Source organism: Pongo abelii, chromosome 10 (genome assembly GCF_028885655.2).
Source record: "Pongo abelii isolate AG06213 chromosome 10, NHGRI_mPonAbe1-v2.0_pri, whole genome shotgun sequence".
NCBI classification, from domain to species: domain Eukaryota; kingdom Metazoa; phylum Chordata; class Mammalia; order Primates; family Hominidae; genus Pongo; species Pongo abelii.
In genome coordinates, this window is record NC_071995.2 from 28,966,402 (window position 1) to 28,987,205 (window position 20,804).

Consider the following 20,804-nt stretch of genomic DNA (forward strand, 5'->3'; position numbering starts at 1 on the left):
ATCACCTCAAGCAGATTGAAGGGACAATGGGATCCCTGATGTTGTTTTCAGAAATACATGAAATAATTGGTGAAAAATAATAAACAGGTAAAATGAAAGAATTTATAAATTAATCTCTTAGACTATCTGAGACCCAAGCCTAGTAAAATAATTGTAAACATTCACCTGTGAAAGAATTCTGTTTCGTATCCACAGTAGAGGTCATTTTCCTCTTTAGGGACTTTCTTGATGGTAAATGTACAGCAGTTGACATTATCATGGCTGTGAATAGAAATGACTGCTGAGAAGCAGCACGGTGAGAACAGGTTCACACTTCCTGCCAGTGCTACTGAAGATTTTTTGTACTTGTCCACTCTGCTCCTACCAGAAGTCAAAACTATAGGGCCAGCTGCCTTGCTTCATTGGAGAACTACATCTTCTCATAGTACTAAATGTAATAAATATATCTTTAGAGATTCTGAAAGTAAAATGTGATGTTGAATATAAAGCTGTACTTCTTAGCATTGCGTAGCTGTATTTTCTGTGTTAAGTACAGCCAGCAAAATTTGTTTGCTAAAGCTAATTCTTTACTGAAAGGAAACTGAAAATTTAAACATGAGTACATAGAAGGATGGACTTGAAATCTTTTACACAGTTGTATAGTTAAAAATTAAAAGAGGGCTTAACTATCTGTTTTCTAAATTTATTTTTTCCCATTGTTGTAGAAGATTCTGTCCTTTTATCTTAGTGATGAGGGTGAATTATTTAGTTCCCTGATTTGGCTAAAGTTGTTCATGACTTGCTACCTTACCCATGAATGAAACTCTGTGCTCGTCAAGGAAGCATGAGTGCCAACTTGAAATGCCGAATAAATGTCAAGCTAGTCTTTTCCAATTTGCATTTTATTTTGCTTTTATGACACTAAGTATCTAATTTGATTATCTTCTTTGATTAACTTGGTTATATTTTTAATTTAATGTAAAGATTTAAACCTTAGGGCTATCCCATCCCTAATTACTCTTTAAAAGATCTCTTTTTAATTTGATTACAAAGAAACTTGAAATAATTATACCATAACTATTATAAACAGGACTTCTACTAATAGTCTTGCTTTTTGCTTTTCATTGCCCTTGTCTGATTTCTGATGCTTGCATCTAAATTCTAGTAGATTTGTTTCATTCATAAAACCTGATTATTGATTTAAAGAGCTAATATGCTCTTTGAATGTTCTCTTTTAGTCATGATCTGCTATTGTTAAATGAATTTGTAACTTGTAGGATGAACTGGCATCTTTAAAAGAACAACTAGAAGAAAAGGAATCTGAAGTAAAAAGGCTACAAGAAAAATTGGTTTGCAAGATGAAAGGAGAAGGGGTTGAAATTGTTGATAGAGGTAAGAAGATATATTTCACATTTGTCATCTCATTTTGTTAAAGTCCTCCAAAATCTGTAAAAGAAACCAATGATAGTCAATGTGTAGTTTTAGCATCAAAGAAAGAGCAGCGGAATCCAGCCAGGCCCAGAACCACAGGGAATTCTCCAAGACTCTGTACTGTGACTGGGAATCCATTAATTTCCTCTTCAGCAGCTGGAAAAGGGGAATTCTGTACTTTATTTGGTGTTTAAGATTACTAGACTGTAAATTCTCATTACAAGGATGGACTAGTGTCGATTGCAATGCAAGGGAATTTATGCCAAAGGAGTTAAAAAGAACCATCCCTGTGTCCCAGGATCGTTGCCCTCAGAACTGAAATTAGATAAAGTAAGGGACTTAGAAACTGTTCTGCCCTTTTGAGAGAAGAGAAAATGGTTCTGTATCTTTGGAAAAATTAGTAAAAAATTTATACCAGGGATTGAGCCCTACACCTTTTAGAAAAATAGGCTAATTCTGTTTTTGGAAAAATGCATGAATTTGTCAAATCTTTTTTCATAACAGAAGAGGTTTGTTCTGAGTATTATATGGAGCATAATTTCTAACAAAGCAGATTGTGCATGATAGAAAATAGCCCAAAGGAAATACATTTTTAAAATTATATTTGGAAATGTAATGTGCATAACATCTGACAACGCTAGGTTAAATTTAACCTTTCTTTGTTATTACGAATGATGACTGTGGCACTATGAGATACCAAAGCAATTTCTGAGTCATTCAAAACAGTACAAATTCCAGTTAGTGTAGCTTTGTTACATTTTTATCCATTTTATGAAAATTAGTAACATTGTCTGTCCAGTGAGGGACTTGAGTTAGATTATCTCTAAAGTCCTTCTTGGCTCTAGAATACCATGGCCTTATATACCTGTAGGTATCACAATTCCCTGTCCGTCAGAAAATTCATCAAACCTGAGGAAAATGGATTCTCACCGCCAACCGCTTCACCGCCCCACCCCATCACCTACTGTTTGGCATATATATAATTGTGTATTGGTAAGGGACATTCAGAAACAGGTCATACTGATCATGTTTTTAGGGTTTTAAGAATAAAATGGGCTGGGTACAATGGCTCATACCTGTAATCCCAGTACTTTGGGAGGCTGAGGAAGGAGGATCGCTTGAGGCCAGGAGTTCAAGACCAGCCTGGGCAACACAATGAGACCCTGTCTCTACAAAAAAATTTTTTTGAAGATTTGAAATTTTTAAATTTCAAATTTCACCAGGCATGGTGGCTCACTCCTGTAATCCCAGCTACTTGGGAGGCTGAGGAGGGAGAATCGCTTAAGGCCCAGGAGTTTGAGGCTGTAGTGAGCTATGACTGTGTCACTGCACTTCAGCCTGGGCAACGGAGCAAGATCCTGTCTCTGAAAGAAAAAAAAATAAAGAATAAAATGGCATCACAGGACTTGTGGGCTAGAAGATATTAGAGTAATGCTACCCAAAGTCTGATCTGAGGACCCGAACCAACCTGGGAACTTCGTGTTACCAGTGCCCACCAGCTAACTACGGGGATTGAGAGCAAGTCTTTAGAAAGCTAATGTCAGGGTGATATTGGGATAGCATCTAACTGCATCCTCAGTGGACTCATCTTACTGGACAGGAGATAGACCCTTTCAGTGTTGTTGAACTTGAGTGGTGAGTTGCATGTGACACAAGCAGTGTTCTAGTCACATTCAGGAGGACCAGGTATCAAACTGTGATGGAAATATAAAAACAAAGTGACATTAACTAGGTTTTCATCATTTATGGTATAAGAAGTGCTTGTAGTCCACAAACCTAATTTTAATGTGAGAAAATCAAGGTCCAGAAAAATGAAGTGACAGAGGTAGTAACTCAAATTTAGGTCTTATATTCTCTTTCTAACCTCACACAGAGCATTATTATACTACCAATCCTGCAGTCACAAAATAGTGCTGAAAAAGTTTTTATGAGGTTAGATTTCCTTTATTTTAGGTAAAAGGAGACTAAATAGTAGTGATTTAAAAATACTATTTATTGTTGTAATGTATGCTAACTTCCAATCCGATGGGTTTTCCTGCACAGATGAAAATTTTAAAAAGAAGCTCAAAGAAAAAAGTAAGGTTTGGTGCATTTCCATCAGCCTTTACATTCACCAAAAATACTACCTTGGACTGTTCTTTGCATGTGTTTTAAAACATTTCTCTCACCAAAGATGTAAAGTTGCTTCATCGATAAGCCCTCCATTTCTTCAGAGTGTACACAATAGAGGGTGGATAATAAAACAATAAGGTAAAAGATTATTTTGAAGATTTTGTCTGATTCAACCTTTCCGCTCTACAGGGTACAACAGGGCACACAGCATTGTGGATGTAAAAAAATGTTTTCCCTGCAGTCTAGGTGATACAGGATCAGAGGAGAAAATAACTTTTATAGTACGAAAACTCACGATTTTAAAGGTTTACCAGAGTTGAAAGATAATTTTGAAATTTGCCTTTGCTTTTCAATGTTTTGAAGTCCACTATTTGTCTGAGATCTATTAGAAGCTCCTTTGAACATATTCTGTTGTTACAACAGAGATTGAATCCAGCTGATTAATGGAGCCTGAATATTTAATGCAACATTAAGATAAATCCTGCCAGGCATGGTGGGAGGATCACTTTTGAGGCCAGGGGTTCGAGACCAGCCTGGGCAACATAGTGAGATCCTGTCTCTACAAAAAAAATTTAAAATTAGCTGAGCATGGTGGTGCATGCCTGTAATCCCAGCTACTCAGGAGGCTGAGGTGGAAGGATCACTTGAGCCCCAGGCATCTAGGAGTTTGAGGCTGCAATGAGCTATGATCTTGCCATTGTACCACGGCCTGGGAAACAGTGACACCCCATCTCTTAAAAAAAAAAAATTAACTCCTTAGGGGCTCTTTCCCCCAGACGTTAAATTCTCAATTCCTATAGAATATATCTTAATTGAAAATGTTACACCAATGCTGAATGATGCACCACTGTTTTAAAACTTATCTTAAGAAGACTGGATATGGTGGCTCACTCCTGTAATCCCAACTCCTCAAGAGGTTGAGGTGGGAGGATCACTGGAGCCCAGGAGTTCAGAGCTACAGTAAGCTGTGATTGTGCCATGCACTCCATCTGAATGATAGAGAAAGATGCTGTCTCTAAAAAAAAGTATTATCTTCAGTAATTTTTTTTTTCTCAGAAGCAGGCAACTTTAGCTGATTTTTTTTTCCTGTTTGAATTTTTTAGTTTGTGATTTCATTTTGGAGTGACTTTTCATTTATTTATTTATTCGAGACAGGGCCTTGCTATGTTGCCCAGGCTTGTCTCAAACTCCTGAGCTTAAGCAGTCCTCCCACCTTGGCCTCCCAAAGTGCTTGGATTACAGACATGAGCCACCGCACCAGGCCCTGGAGTGACTTTTCATCTTTAAAATATTTAAGTTTTTTATTATTCAAGTAACATGCTTTTGTATTTGAATATCAAATTTTAAGGAGAATCACATTCAGCTTACTTTGGCCTTTATGTCTTGAAATCTATCTTAAGGTAGTATTGGAAATGAAGTTTATAGATGAAGCAAAGTACTTATTATCCTTACGTATGGAACTACAACCAGCTTCTTAGCATGACTACTTATGTAAATACTACAAGCCATCAGGCACTTACCGTTCATTCATGCCTCTATCTTGGTTATAACTATCATTTTCTCTGCTTTTGTCATTATATATACCATTCATGGCTTTCACGCACTGCTTTATAGATTCCTGTTTTAAAAACGTTATATTTTTATTACTATAGCACTGAAATTTCATCTTCAGTGTTCTCATGAAGATTCTCTTGTTGCTTTAAGAGAGGATAGCTAGTTCTCACACAACCTTGTTTTCTTTCTAGAGTGGCAACTGTTCAGGTGAGGTAGAAGATGTCCATCTTTTCAGGTTTTTCCAAAAGAGAATATGGGTGTTAAATGTGCCCTTTTTAAAGAATAAATGAAAGAAATCGTTAACATCTTTACCTTAAAATATTTCAGTCTGGAGAGTAAATAACTTCGTATCACTGTCATACATGTGCACTAAATTGACTTCTGATTTGATGTTATTTTCAGACATTGAAGTACAAAAAATGAAAAAAGCTGTGGAGTCTTTGATGGCAGCAAATGAAGAAAAGGTATCCAGATGAAATTTAAATATACGTGTGGATGTTTTTTAACACCATTTTGACCATTCCATGCAATTTCATGAGCTATCCCATTTTAAAAGAACATGCCCAGAACACTGCTAGGAGTGAGGGGCAGGTGTGCACACTCCCAGGTGGGCTGTATGCACAGGAATAGGGAGGAGCTGCACTGGCTCCACTGAGAACTCCTGCCCCCGTGAATTCAGAAAATGTTCAAACTCTCTGATCAGTTCCGCATATTCACATGACATGTAAGAGGGAGGATACATTCCATAGTATATCCTGTATATGGGCACTGAAAATTCTGGGCTAACCTCTGGGCCCTGAAGGAGCTAGCTTGACAGCCTCAGCTTCATGGTCATGTTGGTTTTGTCCTCCATTTACTCATTATTTCCTTTATACTCCTGGCCTGTTTCACATCTGTGATTGTCTCTGCTCTCCTGAGAGATTAAATACCAGAAAACAGCGGCACAGGCTTTACATTAGCTACACTGGCTGCATTCCAAGGTTTCCACAGGTTTTCCCCCCCAGTTGGTTCTTGTTATCCACATCTGATGTTTCATCCTGCTAAGGGCAGGGATGCAGTTACTGAACGAAAGCAATGGGTTTCTTCGTGGCTTACCTGACCATCCACGTATCTAGTAGGCAGCTGCAGCTGTGTTCAGCTGATGTCATCAGAACTTCTCTCCCCTTATCTGCCTGAATAGAACCAGGAGACATTTTCCCAAAAAGAAGAGTAATTTCAAGGAAGTAAAAAACAACAAAATGTCAAAGAACTTTAGCTTGATCTTTTTCTCCCATCGTAAGTTTCTTTCTCTCATTCTTGACTATTCTGTTTTTCTTATCTCCTTGTTTATTTTTGCCTTGCATTCTCTTTATTTGCTCTTTATTGCCTGGAAGTAAACTGATTGTCATACCTGCTCATATAGGTTCCTTTTTGCTAATGTTTCCCACTGTTGAATAAAAAAAAAGTAATTAGCAAGCTGCCCACTGTAACTTTTATTTTTTTTTAAATCACTGAAATTCATTTTGTTTTCATTTCTGTCCCTCAAAAAGCAACAGCAAACAAAATTCCCAGTGTTGAATGAGGGCTTATGAGATGCTCAAACTGTTAGAGGAGCACCCAGCGTAACATAACTTCCTCGTGGGGTCGGGGATTCAGAAGACTTCAAAGAGGAGATAATTTGAGCAAATTCTGGGGAAAAGCAAGAGTTGTTCATCAGGAAAATAAAGGCTTCTTAGGCAAAGGGTCCATGAATCAAAACTTGTCTCGAGACCAGGTTTGAAACAGCGCAGTGCATGCTGGGATTGTGCTGGAACATGAAGTGCAGGTGGAGTAGGGGCGTGGGGCCTACCACAGAGCTAAATTGGGGGGCAGGCCACTTCGTACACCATGCTCTTGATTTAGGGTCGGTCTTAGCTTGTAAACCTTAGGCAGTGACATGATTAAATTGCCATTTTAGAAAGCTAACTCTGGTACCAGAATGGGAGAGTGAAGACAGATAAACAGTTAAGAGTCAGTTAAAATAGGTGAGAAATGAAGAGGGCTTGAAGTAAGGCAATAGCAGTGAAGTGGTAAGGTGGGAAGAGCTTTTAGAGAAATTTACGGGTTGACAAGATTTAAGATCTCTGGATTTGAAAAACGAGAGAAAGTTTCTGGTTTGGGCAACTGGGTGAATGGATGGTTCTCTTAAGGAGTTAAGGAAATGCAAGCACAGACTCAAATACTGAAGGGAAAGAATGAGCTTAATTGTAGATATAGTCTATTCAATATGCTTATGGGACATTCTAAAGGAGATTTCTTACAGAAAGTTGGAACATGAATCTAAATTTTAAGATTAATGTAGAAATATAGATTCGTGGGGAGTGAGACCCATCAATTTTAGGAGAAATGTAGAGTTGTAGATTGGTGGGGACTAAGCCACAGTTTATGTGTCAGTTAGCTTTTGCTTTGTGACAGGCCACATTTATTATTTCTCATACTTCTGTGAGTTGGCTAGGTGATTCTTCTGATCTTGGCTGGCTTAGCTGATGTCTACGGTCAGCTGGTGGCTTAGATGAGACTGCATGCATAATTTAGGATAGTGTCACTCACATGTCCAGTGATTGACAGCCTAGTTTAGGTTGGCCCCAGCTGGGAGGTCTAGCCTCTTCTCCAGATGGTCTCCCATCCTCCAGTAGACTAGGCTAGACTTCTTCACGTAGTTCCTCAGGGTTCCTTAGAGCCACATCACAGGGCAGCCACAAAGGGCAAATGTTTTTCAAGCCTTTGCTTGAGTTACATTTGCTGATATCTCTTTGGCCAAAGCCAGCCACATAGCCAGGCCCAGAATGAGAATGGGAGGCGCTAGGGAGGCCATTTTCATAACACAGTTGAGCACATGGGAAAAGCAAAGAGGGTCATGGACAGAACCTGGAAGCTCTAGCATTTTATAGTCCAAGAAGATAATGGTGGTTATGGAAGTTCAACAGCTATCTGGTCAAAGGACTGAGAAATAAAAATCGAAGAAAAGAAAGAGTGGATGGATAAGTGAAAGGAGAAGGAAAGAGTGGGGTCAGTCAAGTGCCATATGGAGGTCAAATTAGAAAAAGGTTGGGGCCGGGCATGGTGGCTCATGGCTGTAATCCCAGCACTTCAGGAGGCCAAGGTGGACAGATACTTGAGCCCAGGATTTCAAGAGCAGCCTGGGTGACATGGTGAAACCCCATCTCTACAAAAATAGAAAAATGAGCTGGGCATAGTGCATGCGTGTACTCCCAGCAACTCAGGAGGCTGAGGTGGGAGGATGACTTGAGCCCAGGAGGTTGAGGCTGCAGTGAGCCAAGATTGTACCACTACATTGCAGCCTGGGTGACAGAGCGAGACCCTGTCTCAAAAAAAAAAGAGAAAAAAGATGAAAAGTGTTCATTGTTTTTAATAGATAGGAGGTCACCTTGGTAGAGTGTTTTAAGAGAGGAGAAGCCAGATGGTGATTAATGATGGCTAATAAAGACAGAAGATGGGGGTCTTTCCTTTAAGGTTTGACTTAGAGAGGAGAGTAATTGAAGCTGACTGTTTTCTTTTTTTATTTTGTGTCTTATTACCTTGTTTTGTTTTTGTTTGTTTAAAGATGGCAGCTAAAGGATAGGATCTCTAAATTTAGAGGTACTTTGCCCATATCTTTAATGTATGTAGGAAACATAGTCTAGTTATTACCAGTCCTCCTAAAGCTTAGAAGTATTCTTTAAATAATGTAAATAATTCACAACTACTTATTCTTTTTTTTTAAATGCTCTCTCGGCAGAATCATGCGTATTCTTTATGTAAAAGCAATTACTATTACTCTTTTAAGAACATAGGATTAAAGATTACAATTTATTTTATTTCTAGGATCGGAAAATAGAAGATCTTCGACAGTGCCTGAACAGGTACAAGAAAATGCAAGATACGGTGGTACTGGCCCAAGGTAAAAAAGGTAGAGTGGAGCTCTAAAAGTTTTTCTACTTTGGTTGACTCTAAGTGGCTATAAACTTACACATTTGGCCTCAGTTTCTTTCCTGGATCATACCCATTGTCCCAAATTAGGTAGCTAATTCATTGATTGAACAATTAGGCAACTGTACTCTGCCAGAAAGTGTCCAGCCTGAGGAGTGAGTGTACTGTAGAGTCATTGGTTGGGGAGTGCCTCTCTAAGGAGTTGATGAGATAGCATTCCAGAGGGAGAAAAACGGCAGTATATGCAGAGAGCCTAGGGGGAAAAGAATGTGGCACGCTTAAGAAGAAGAACACCAGTGCAACTGCATGTAAATAAAAGAGGTAGTTTTTAACGATGTACAGCAGCACAGATTTTCTTACACCCTTGAAAACTATGTTCTGTTCCAATAAAGAGTTGTATAAACAGTGATTTCTCACTAGGAGTTATATTTAGTTAATCCTCATACAATTCTAATAACACTAAATTCTAATAAAATTAGAATAACATTCTAGTGAAACCTAAATTAAGAAGCTGTGTTCTGATTAAGATCTTTAAACAAGTATATGATTTACCATTTCATATTATTTGTAGGTTAGAGTGTTAAGTATCATTTTTTTCTATTTTTAAGAAAGAATATCTGGCACTGCGCTGTTCACCATTTAATCCTTTTGATTTCTAGAGATGTAAAAAAAATTCTCAAGTTTGCAGCTTTGATGAATATGTGGTTGCTTTTTTCCATCAGACGTTTTTTGCTTTAAAATGGCATAAAAGGATCCTCTTGAGAGATCAAAGGTCATCTGTCTTTCTGTTTTTTCTGTTCTCCTATGTTTTTTCAAGAGCACAGCAGTGATGAAAACTAAGTTGTTTAAATGGGACTTCGTTGCTATTCAGAATTTGTTTTTTGTACCAGGTATTCTTCAGTTTGAATATTTCTACACTAAAATTTGTAAGCCCCTGATTTTAAAACAAAGTTACAAGAGAGTTGTTGGAAAAAGTTAACTTTTAATTTTCTTTCAATCTGATGAATCAATGTATCAAGTATGACTTTGTCTATTAATATCACAGGTACCCACTGTGGCCCAAGAACCCCTGGCCTTAGTTTCAAATGCTGTTTCCTAGGTCCTATATTGTTGTTTTTCAAGGGCCGCCAGGAGAAGCTGACTCTGATTTTTGAGGATCAGAAAAAATTTTATATTCATTATAATTGGGATTCTTATCTTCTTGTAAAAGTGAAATATAAATCAAAAGCTGCTGTTGTCTTCTCTTTGCTTTGTCTTTTCCTAGACAAAGATGGAGAATATGAAGATCTGCTCAATTCCAGTTCCATCTCCTCTTTGCTGGATGCACAGGGTTTCAGTGATCTGGAGAAAAGTCCATCACCCACTCCAGTAATGGGATCTCCCAGTCGTGACCCATTTAACACAAGTGTTCCAGAAGAGGTATTAATAGACTTTCAATATTTCCTTCATGTTGAAGAGACTGTGTTATTGAAAGTTAAAACACTGCTCATAACATGAAAAACATGGGTTCCTTTCTCAGTTCCATTATCAACTCAAGTGAGGTTATATAAATAAATTGACTTTGGCCACTTCTGATGGTGATTCTGAAAGATAATTGAATAAAATTTTCTTCTGACTTCTTTAGACTTGGAAGAAGCACTGGAGAGGAATAAACAGTTATACACTCCTTACTTTGCATCAAACTGGCATGAAAATCTGTTTGCTATCTATTGTACACCACACCGAAACTTTGTGGCTTCAATGACAGCATTTCTTTTGCTGATGACTCTGCACTTTAGCAGGGTTCAGCATGAGCATCTCGTCTCTGCTCCACTTGGCATCAGCTGGAGTGGCGTGAAGGCCTGGGCCTGAGTCATCTGAAGGCTAACTCACTCATATGTCTGGTGATTGGGGCTGGCTTTTGGCTGGGACCTCAGCTGAGGCCCCATTTAGAACAACTACATGTGACCGCTTGGCTTCCTCACAATCCTAAGGGTGAGCATTCCAAGAGGCCCAGGCAACTTTGCATCGCCTGTTATGATTTATCTCAGAAATCACATGGCATCTCTTCTGCTGTAGCCACAGGCCTACAGCCCACCCAGATTCAAGGAGAGGAAATATAGACCCTACCTCTTGATGAACAAGTGACAACATTACATTGTTAGGACACGTGGGATGGGAAATATTGGTGCAACCATATTTGGAAAATATAATCTACCCTCTGGCTACACCGCTTTACATCCCTCTCCCATGCAAAATACACTCACCCCTTTTCCGAAGACCCCTAAGTCCCATTCCAGTGAGGCGTCAGCATCCCAGGATCTTGTCACCCAGACCAGGTCGAGATGTGGGTGAAGCTCCTCAGGTACAGTTCCTTGCGCATAGCTTCTTGAGGACTGTTTCATTGAATTAAAGAGCTGTGGATTTCAAGGACAGTTATCTGCCCTCCACACACCCATACGATGGTTGGATAGGCATAATGTAACTGCAGTAGCCACTCCCATTAAAAAGGGGGAGCTGGAAGGCTCACAGGTGTCACCAGTCCATAGCAATTCCAAAATCCAGCCAGGCACGTGTTGCCAATCCTCTGGGCTATTGGCTCTTCTCTCTAAGTCATCCTTCCTTTGCCTATATTTGCAGATGAGTAGTTTTCTCAGTTTTGTGCCTGCAAAAGTGCCCAAAGACATCCAAATTCATCTCTTCATTTTCCATTATCTCTGTCCCTTTGAGTCTAATTTGGTGTAATACTTTAAACATTTAGAATTTCATACAAATCACATTATAATTCACTGCATTACAGAAGAACACATCCACAGCTATCTGAATTCACCATAAGCCTGTCTCTAGCTAAGGTTCCCTGTAAGGCTGCAGTGGGACATCCCATTATTTTTAGAGCCTTTGATCATTTTTCAAAGGTTCAATGAGACAGCACTACTGTAATCTTCCTAAGGTATTTTTTTTCTATTTTTGTTTGATTCTAGTCTAGTCCATCCTGAGGTCTTAGCAAAGGGTTTTATAGCCACATCCTTGGCTCACCTTAAGACCGTGTTTTCCTGATAGCCCTTGTGCTTGATCTTTGCCCTGAAACCATTTCTTAATTTTAGTATAATTTTTTTTTTGTCTAGAGAGACCGGGAATGGGAAATAGTTTCATTGTTTAAACAATCTTGGCTTCCTTATTTTAGCAGTTCCTTTTTTGGTCATTTCTCTTCTCACATTTTACTATAGGTAGTGAGAAGAAACCAAGTGGCATTTTTACTTTTATATCTGTTGCTGATAATTACACAATGAGAAGATGAAATTTGAATGGAATGAAAATGAATTCAAGGAGAAAACGTTGAAAATTTCTCTCTTAAATGTAGGAGAGGGCTGAAATATTTCATTAATCAAGGAATTAGTTAAGGAATAAGAAATACTTTGGTGGAAAATATCCCCTAATTGTTAGATATATATTTATATTGAAAGCAAAAATAATATTTGACAGCCAATGAGTATGCTGCAGTTACAGAACTAGTGTTACATGTAGGGTATACCCAAATAATCCCATATCCTTTTAGAAAAAGTCTTTGCTATGTGAATTGTAGTTTAATTACAGGTTTTAAGTTTGTAACAAGAATGGTTTGATGAGGATTGAGGGAGTTCAGCCACATTTTTAAAGAAAAGCCAGGAGGGGTATCTGAGTTTGGAGTTAAAGTCTTAAAGGTGGAAAAAGATCAAGAAAATGGGTCTGTTAGTATAGTTATATTTTCCCCATGATTAGGAATCTCAAGAGACAAATGAACTTCAGGAAACAGCAATGATGGCTAAATAAGTTGCCCGGGATTCATCATAAAGATTCAAACTGAAAAAATTGATAGTGAAATAATCTCCTACTTTATAATAATATGACTTCACATTTTATAACCTTTTATTGCGTTAAAGGATGAGACCACCACTGAATAACAGAAACAAAAATCACAAAGATGAATGTATTACTTACTTAAGTAAGTGAGTGTTCCCGGTCAAGTACATTCTCTTCCAGCTGATCATATGTAGGGTTTTTGGGACGGTTGGAGCTCAAGGATTGGTGGACTTTCTGAGGCAAGTGTGAGTCAACGTCCACTGTAGATGTGTGGTTACTAAGGTGAGACTGTTGCTGACTGGTTGGCGTGTAGAAGGGTGTTCACCGGTGTGAGTCCTTACCAGGCAGTTTTCAGAGGTGAAGAACTGTGACTGGTTGACTGGCAGGAGTTCATTGCGGCAAACTGTGTTCATTTTTTTTTTACTGAAATTTTTTTCATTTATTCATTTATGATGTGGCCTGCAATCTAACTGCTCTACAGTTGTAAAAAATTATTGAAAACTGAAGTATTAAAATTATTTCAAAGACTCCTTCCTTAGGATGCACAAAGCATTTGTTTGAGGAAATGTGTTATGCATTTTATTTGTTGCTGTAATATTATTATTATCATTAAGCAAAGTGTTTTAAGTGGTAGCCACAAAGTCCACTGCAATTGGTTTTAATTACACTTTTCATCAATTATATTAATTGAAATTAGTCAACTAGTACGCACATAGAATAATAATTAACTGACTTGACCAATGTTCCATATAAGATTAGTAGGAGAAATTAAAGTAAAAATGGAGCTTTTCGCTGGGCACAGTGGCTCATGCCTGTAATCCCACTTTGGGAGGCTGAGGCAGGAGGACTGCTTGAGCACAGAGTTCCAGATTAGCCTGGGCAATATCGGGAAACCCTGTTTCTACAAAAAAATTTTAAACATTAGCCAGTTGTGGTGGCGCACGCCTGTAGTTCCAACTACTTGATGGGGCTAAGTTGGGAGGATCACTTGAGCCCAGAAGTTCAAGGCTGCAGCGAGCCACGATTGCAGCACTGTACTTTAGTGTGGATGACAAAGTAAGACCCTGTCTCAAAAAATAGTAATAATAATAGAGTGTTGAAAGCAAAACATGTTACCCAAATCTTATGTTAAATCATTGCAACCTGCAGGGTAGGCATTGTCATTCTTATTTTACAGAGGGCAAAACTGATGGATGCCTAGTGAAGTGATTTGCTAAGCACTGATCACTTAGGCAAGTGTGTCAGAACCAACATTTCAGCCAGGGCTTAAGGTTGTTAGGATTTACTATTACTAGCTGGGTACAGTGACACTCGTCTATAATCTCAGCTACTCAGGAGGCTACGGCAGGAGACTGCTTGAGCCGAGGAGTTCGAGACCATTCTGGGCAACATAGCAAGACACCGTATCAAAAAAAAGAAAAAAATTACTGTTAACTTACTTACTGGTATACCATCTTATTCACAATATTCAGTGTCTTATTTAGAACCAAGTTAAAAAATTTCCTTCCTCCAGAATGATTTCCTTGATTACTACTTCTTCTATGTAGATATTTATATTCTGAAATCAGTTTATAGAGTTCTGAACACTGATTATGAGATTTTGTCAATAGACCATTTAATTTTCTTACGTTTATTTAATTACTCTGTGGCTTGTGTTTTGTTTTGATTGATTGATTGATTGATTTTTTATAATTACATTACAGTTCCATACCTCCATCTTGCAAGTTTCCATCCCTTCATTATTGCCAGCAACTATAAGCATGGAAACTTCTGAAAAATCAAAGTTGACTCCTAAGCCAGAGACTTCATTTGAGGAAAAGTATGTCATTTATTAACAGTGCAATATAAATGTTCAAAAAAGTAGATCAGCCAAAGACAAGGATGTATTGCATTTATTTACAGACACAATTTTTACCTAGAGAAGTAAGAAACAGGAAGACATCCACTGGGGGATCTGTAATCAGTTCTGTATTATGGAAATAAAAGGTGTGAAGCAGGAAATAATAAGAGATCAGGCTGGGGAGGTAGGGTGGTCAGGTTAGAAAGAGATTTTAAGGAACTTGGCCAGGTGTGGTGGCTCACTTTAGGAGGCCAAGGTGGGCAGATCATTTGAGGCCAGGAGTTTGAGACCAGCCTGGCCAACATGGCGAAATTCCGTCTCTACTGAAAATACAAAAATTAGCTGAGTGTGGTGGCACACGCCTGTAATCCCAGCTACTCGGAGGCTGAGGCACAAGAATCACATAAGCCCAGGAAGCGGAGGCTGAAGTGAGCCGAGATCACATCACTGTACTCCAGCCTGGGTGACAGAGCGAGACTGTCTCAAAAAGAAAAAAAAAAAAGTTTAAGGAACTTGGATTTTTATATCCGAGGTCATAGGTAACTGTCAAAGGATTGTAAACTAAATAGTCACAGTCATGTGCTATGAGTGCGTTAGAAGGATGGGTCTGAAGGGGACAGGAAAAGGATACAGTAGTTTGTCTCTAAGCAAATAGAATGTTTTGCCAACATATTCCCAAATTGTCTAGTCTTATTTTAGGCCAAATAAAATAGGACATTTAAAAAAAATAGAAATAGCTTCCTTTGCACAATTTTTTGTTTTTGACTTATCTGTTCACTTAGAACATATATGGTCTTTTATTCGTGAAGTTAATAAATACCTTTTGTTCTTTACATTTTAGTGATGGAAAGATAATCCTTGGTGCCACTGTTGATACCCAACTGTGTGACAAACTTTTGTAAGTTACATTTTATTGAATGTGAAAAATGTGATTGAGGCTAGAGAAAGAGAGTTCTGTTATACTAACAATTACTAATATTAACAGCAAATGACCGAGGCTGTTAAATTACTGAATAAATTAATGTAGCTATAATAATTGGGTGGGGATGAAGGTGGGGAGCTGTAAGTTTACAAAGAAATAATTTCTCATTTGCTATTATCTCATGCCGGGGTTTTGCAGATCTCGTGCTGGGGTTTTGCAGGTCTTTAGCCTTGCTTCATCAGTTTTCGTTTGAAGTCCAATGCTTTTAATTCATTTTTGCACTGACATATTTTGAGTCCAGTGGGAAGGCATCACAGGGAATGATGTGATGCTGGAAAAGCTGAGATGGGTTTTTTTGCACTTTCAGTTTTATGAACTGACCTAATATCTATGTTTATCCAAGTTAAAGTCTGGATTAAATTAGGAAAGTCTATTTTCAGAGTAGCACTCAAAAATGAGATCTTTTCTTTTCTCACTATTATCTTTTACTTTATTTGGTAGTTGATACTTCTGGCAATACACCTAAATACAGAAGAAATGCCTTTTGAAAGTTTGTAAATGTGCATATTTATATTATTCTGTTTCGTAGAGGCAAATACATCACTTCTCTGTCACTCTCTCTAAACTGGTCACATATCTCTACCTTCAAGTTTTTAGTAACACAAGCTCTATATAATTGAATATTAGTTATGTGAAAGAGAAAGTCTCTGGATGTTTATAGTGTCTCTTTGCCTTCACTAGGATAGCAAATGAATTATTATGGGCAGCATTAGGGATTCCTCTACTGTGCTTTAATTAGAACTATAAAATGAATTGCTTTGCCAGACTCAGAAAAGTGATTCCCTTGTGAATTGAAAAGTAAAACTTCCATTATTTATTTTAATTAGAAGGATTAGGTATAAATAGTACATGAGTATTTTTAAAGTTCCTACTACATGCAGAGGATGCAGCACTAGTCCATGGAAAACACTGCTTTATTTTCGAATATTGACATCACAAGGCTAGTCCTAAGTGCTTTTCCAGCTCTTCTAACATGTGCAAGACAGTTAGAATTATTGGCAGGACAGTTAATCACCCCTGCTTTTAAAAGAACTAAATGTTGTCATTTAGTTAAGCACATAAGTGACTGCCTGATTCCAGATTTTCTTTTATTACCAGGATTCAACCCACACGCAATTTTAGTTTCTTTCCAAGATGTTTTACTTAGAAACAGTGGCACTGGAGCCACTTATTATTAATTCTTATTACTGTTATTTTTAGAACTTCAAGTCTGCAAAAGTCCAGCAGCCTGGGCAATCTGAAGAAAGAGACATCTGACGGGGTGGGTTCTGTGTTTTTTGTTTTTTTGTCTGTTATCCTGAGAAAAAACTGTTTAGGGATCTTCATCTTTTCCCTTTTTGCAAATAAAACTCTTATGAAGAGCTTGTGGTTTTTAGTGGAAAATTATTAAATATTAGGTTTAACAGTAAATATTAAGAAGTATGAATATGAAGGATTGAAAATAGTATGTAAAACCAAAAATGGAGACTTTAATAAAACATTTTGGAAAATAAACAATACTAAGATTTTGTAGCTTAGAAGTAGATATAAAATTATTTTAACTTATGGAGTTGTATGTGACAAATTCAGAATTATAAAAGGATTTCCCTAACAACCTTAAATATTGTTATTGCTTTGAACAGGAAAAGGAATCTATTCAGAAGACTTCAGAGGTAACTTTTTGTCCAAATTACGATGCAAAAATATTTCTACTTCCATTACATGTAAATTGCTTAAATGTCTCCAGTAGATAAAAACTTTCAGAACCTCTAAAACATTATGCTAAATGAAGCCAGACACAAAGTTCACATATTATATGATTCCGTTTATGTGAAACATCTAGAACAGATAAATCTATAGAAATAGAATGCAGATCAGTGGTTACCAGTGGTGAGAGGAGGGAAGAATGGGGAGAAGCTGTTTAAGGATAAGGGGTTTTGCTTTCGAATAATGGAAATGTTTTGGAACCAGGTAGAGGTGGTGGTTGTACCACATCGTAACATACTAAATGCCACTGAATTGTGCACTTTATAATTGTTAATTTTGTTATGAATTTCACTTCAGTAAGTTATTAAAAAACAAAACCATAATCTCTCAATCATGCTACTTAATGTTCCTAATGACCATAACTGAGCTTCCTTAGACCTCCCCAAAAGCCCTTCTTGGATTACCATTAGATTATATACCCGGTGTCCATCTAAAGCAAACATTTTGGTATGTTTAAAGATGTCATCAACATGTGCTCAATTCTTCTTTCCCCTGATTTTTTTTTTTTTTTTTTTTAAATGGTATCACTTTGTCATCCAGGCTGGAGTGCAGTGGTGCAATTATAACTCACTGTGGCCTCGATTTCCTGGGCTCAGGTGACCCTCCCACCTCAGCCTTTCAAGTAGCTGGGATTACAGGCGTGCACCACCATACTCGGCTGTTTTTTTGTTTTTGTTTTTTTAATTTTTTTTTAAGTACAGATGAGATCTTGTTATGTTGCCCAGGCTGATCTTGAACTCCTGAGCTCAAGTAATCCTCCCACCTCTGCCTTTCAAAGTACTGGGATTACAGGCATGAGCCACTGTGCCTGTTCTGTCCTCTGATTTTCTGCCATTAACCTTGTGAAGATTACAGCGTGATAGGCTACTTCCAGATCCAGTCTCTTGACTGTTGGCTCTTAGTGCCTGAGTCATATGTGGATAGAATTGACAAAGCAGCCAGTAATGACAGCTAGAATTAAAATCCTTTTTGTCCTTTCAGTTCAATAAATGGTTAAATGATTTTGATGTCATTGTTGAACCATGGATGATAATATCACTAAATTGTGCCATCTGCAAACTTTTGGTTTCTATGAGCTGTAGATATATAGAGTAAAATAACCACCTAAAATACCTATATCCCCTCACCCTTTTCTCTCCTTCTGTAAAAAAAGAAGTGGAGGGCAAGAATTATTTCTACTTCTGCAGAAAAAAGAAGCAGAGGGAAAGAATAGAGAAATGAGAACAAGAAGACAAAAGTGTCTTTGTATAAAGTGCCAAGAATATACGGTGGGGAAAGGACACCCACTTCAATAAATGGTGCTGGGAAAATTAGATATCCATATGTAGAAGAATGAAATTGGACTCCACCTGTCACCAAATCAACGAAAATCAACTCAAGGTGGATTAAGAACTTACATATAAGACCAGAAACCATAAAACTGCTAGATGAAAATATAGGGGAAACACTTCACAACATTGATCTAGGCAAAGCATCTTTGTATAAATACTAAAATAATATACTGTGTTACAGCCAGCTCTAATTGCCAATTCAAAGAACCAAAAAGCTCAAAATAAAGTTGCTCACTGTGCCTTCATTTTATTATTCTTTGAGGAGAATATTTAAAATAACTGGAGTAGAATCTCCTTATACTGCTGGTATAGAAGTTTGGACTAATGCCTGCTTTGTAGAATAATTAATATTATATTGGGCTTCTATTGACAAAGTTATAATATACGAATATGAACTGTATTATAGCTAAATCCATGTCATAATTGTTAGAAAAGTCAGAAATATGCTGCTATTTTTCTGGTTATGTAATGTCTCCATGTCTTTTGAGGAATGAGGCAAACAAAATTTAAGAATTTTTGTATCCTAAATATTTAAAGCCCTAAACATATTGATTCTAGATTAGTGATGAACATGTTTTCCTTGTTGCTTTTGTTGTTGTTTCTTAAGTAGCTTTCAGAATTGATTTTTTTTCAACTTCTGATAAGGCATTTGGCATTGGTGATCAATGTGTTAGTTCAGTTATTCTTTTGAATAAACTCATGGATGTGGCGTGAGTGAGTATTTGCTATTAGCCTGGCATGTGCTAAGGATGCCGCACCTGAAAGCTGTTTCACTATTCTTATCTGCCTTTCAGGACAGAGCTCCGGCAGAAAGCAGGCCATTTGGGACCCTTCCTCCCAGACCCCCAGGGCAGGACACCTCCATGGATGACAACCCCTTCGGCACTCGAAAAGTCAGATCTTCCTTTGGCCGGGGCTTTTTTAAAATCAAAAGTAATAAGAGAACAGCAAGCGCACCAAACTTGGGTACGTATGGCCAAAATGCCTTTGCCCTAATTCTTCCACAAGGAGGAAAAGAGCAGTGTCTTCCCTTCCCTTACACTTTCATTCATCGATTCATTTCTCTTTCTCAGAAATGAAGGTGAATGACTTAGGGGGAATTTAGCAAAAAATGCCTCCGTGGATTTAATTTAGTGTTGTGAAGATATATAGACTCTCACCCTGCTCTCTCGTGTGGTATAAACTTAGCGGAAAGACCTAAAATCATGATTCCCTTTGACTTCATCATGGAGTTTCCCATCTGTTGTGATAGTGGATAAATTAACATTGACATTGAGCCTGTGTGTAACATCAGAAGCACAGTGTGCCGCATGCCTCTCCTCCACGGTGTGTATTTGGCGAGGAGGAGTCTGATCTGTGTTTCATTTTGTCATCTCTGTGTTCTCTCCATTGGGCTGCGTGTGATTGTGTGCGTTGTTGGGATATCTGAAGATCGTAAACGAAGTGCCAGTGCACCCACCTTAGGTATTGTACCCCTGCATGCCAGCCTTCACCAACACTGTGCTCCAAACCAATCTAATCCCTGCTCTTGGCATCTGTGATCTCTAGAAAGCGATCTGACAGCAATCAGAAAATGTAGTTCTCTATTCTGGAGTGTTCTTTCCACCTTCTGCTAAAAAGGACTCTGTAGAGGCTTTGCTTCTGAGCCTAAGTGCTGTTTTAACCAATACTAGTAACACTCACTGTGTGAATAGCTTTGAGAGGACCTAGATGTGTGCAGCATCCCTCAGAGTGCAGGGCAGGAATGTCCTGGCATTGTACATTGCAGCTCTTTCAGCCTTGAAGTGCGTATTACCACACACTAACTCCCAGGTCCTTGCAGTCCATTCTCCATGCTTACATTTCCCCCAGCCTCCAAAAAGAAATTTTTTTAGCCATATAGGGAGGTTTATAGAAGACATTGAATATTATAGTTTTAGGCTTACTTCTCTTAGGGGAACATTCTTCTGACGTTTTATTACTTTGAAGATGGAGGTAATATTTAGTGATAACAGAAGCAACTTTACTTGATATCTGAGGCGTTACCCCCCAAAGTGATTTTAGAAGAGGGGCAGCTCAGTTT

General features: G+C 38.0%; 1 protein-coding gene across 18 annotated transcripts in view; it reads left to right on the forward strand.

Annotated features, from left to right (window-relative positions):
• LOC100444041 (liprin-beta-1) overlaps positions 1-20,804 on the forward strand; it is a 176,320-nt gene that overhangs the window by 138,058 nt on the left and 17,458 nt on the right. For 2 of the 18 annotated variants that reach the window (XM_054527029.2, XM_063711722.1), the window contains exons 9-19: positions 1,257-1,371; positions 3,454-3,486; positions 5,479-5,540; positions 8,920-9,004; positions 10,289-10,443; positions 14,547-14,662; positions 15,525-15,581; positions 16,866-16,926; positions 17,288-17,317; positions 19,537-19,708; positions 20,174-20,206. In XM_054527029.2, coding sequence (XP_054383004.1) covers positions 1,257-1,371; positions 3,454-3,486; positions 5,479-5,540; positions 8,920-9,004; positions 10,289-10,443; positions 14,547-14,662; positions 15,525-15,581; positions 16,866-16,926; positions 17,288-17,317; positions 19,537-19,708; positions 20,174-20,206 — 919 coding nt within the window. The remainder of the gene's footprint in view (positions 1-1,256; positions 1,372-3,453; positions 3,487-5,478; positions 5,541-8,919; positions 9,005-10,288; positions 10,444-14,546; positions 14,663-15,524; positions 15,582-16,865; positions 16,927-17,287; positions 17,318-19,536; positions 19,709-20,173; positions 20,207-20,804) is intronic. The other 16 variants (XM_009247578.4, XM_063711723.1, XM_063711729.1 and 13 more) reach the window with 14 other exon arrangements.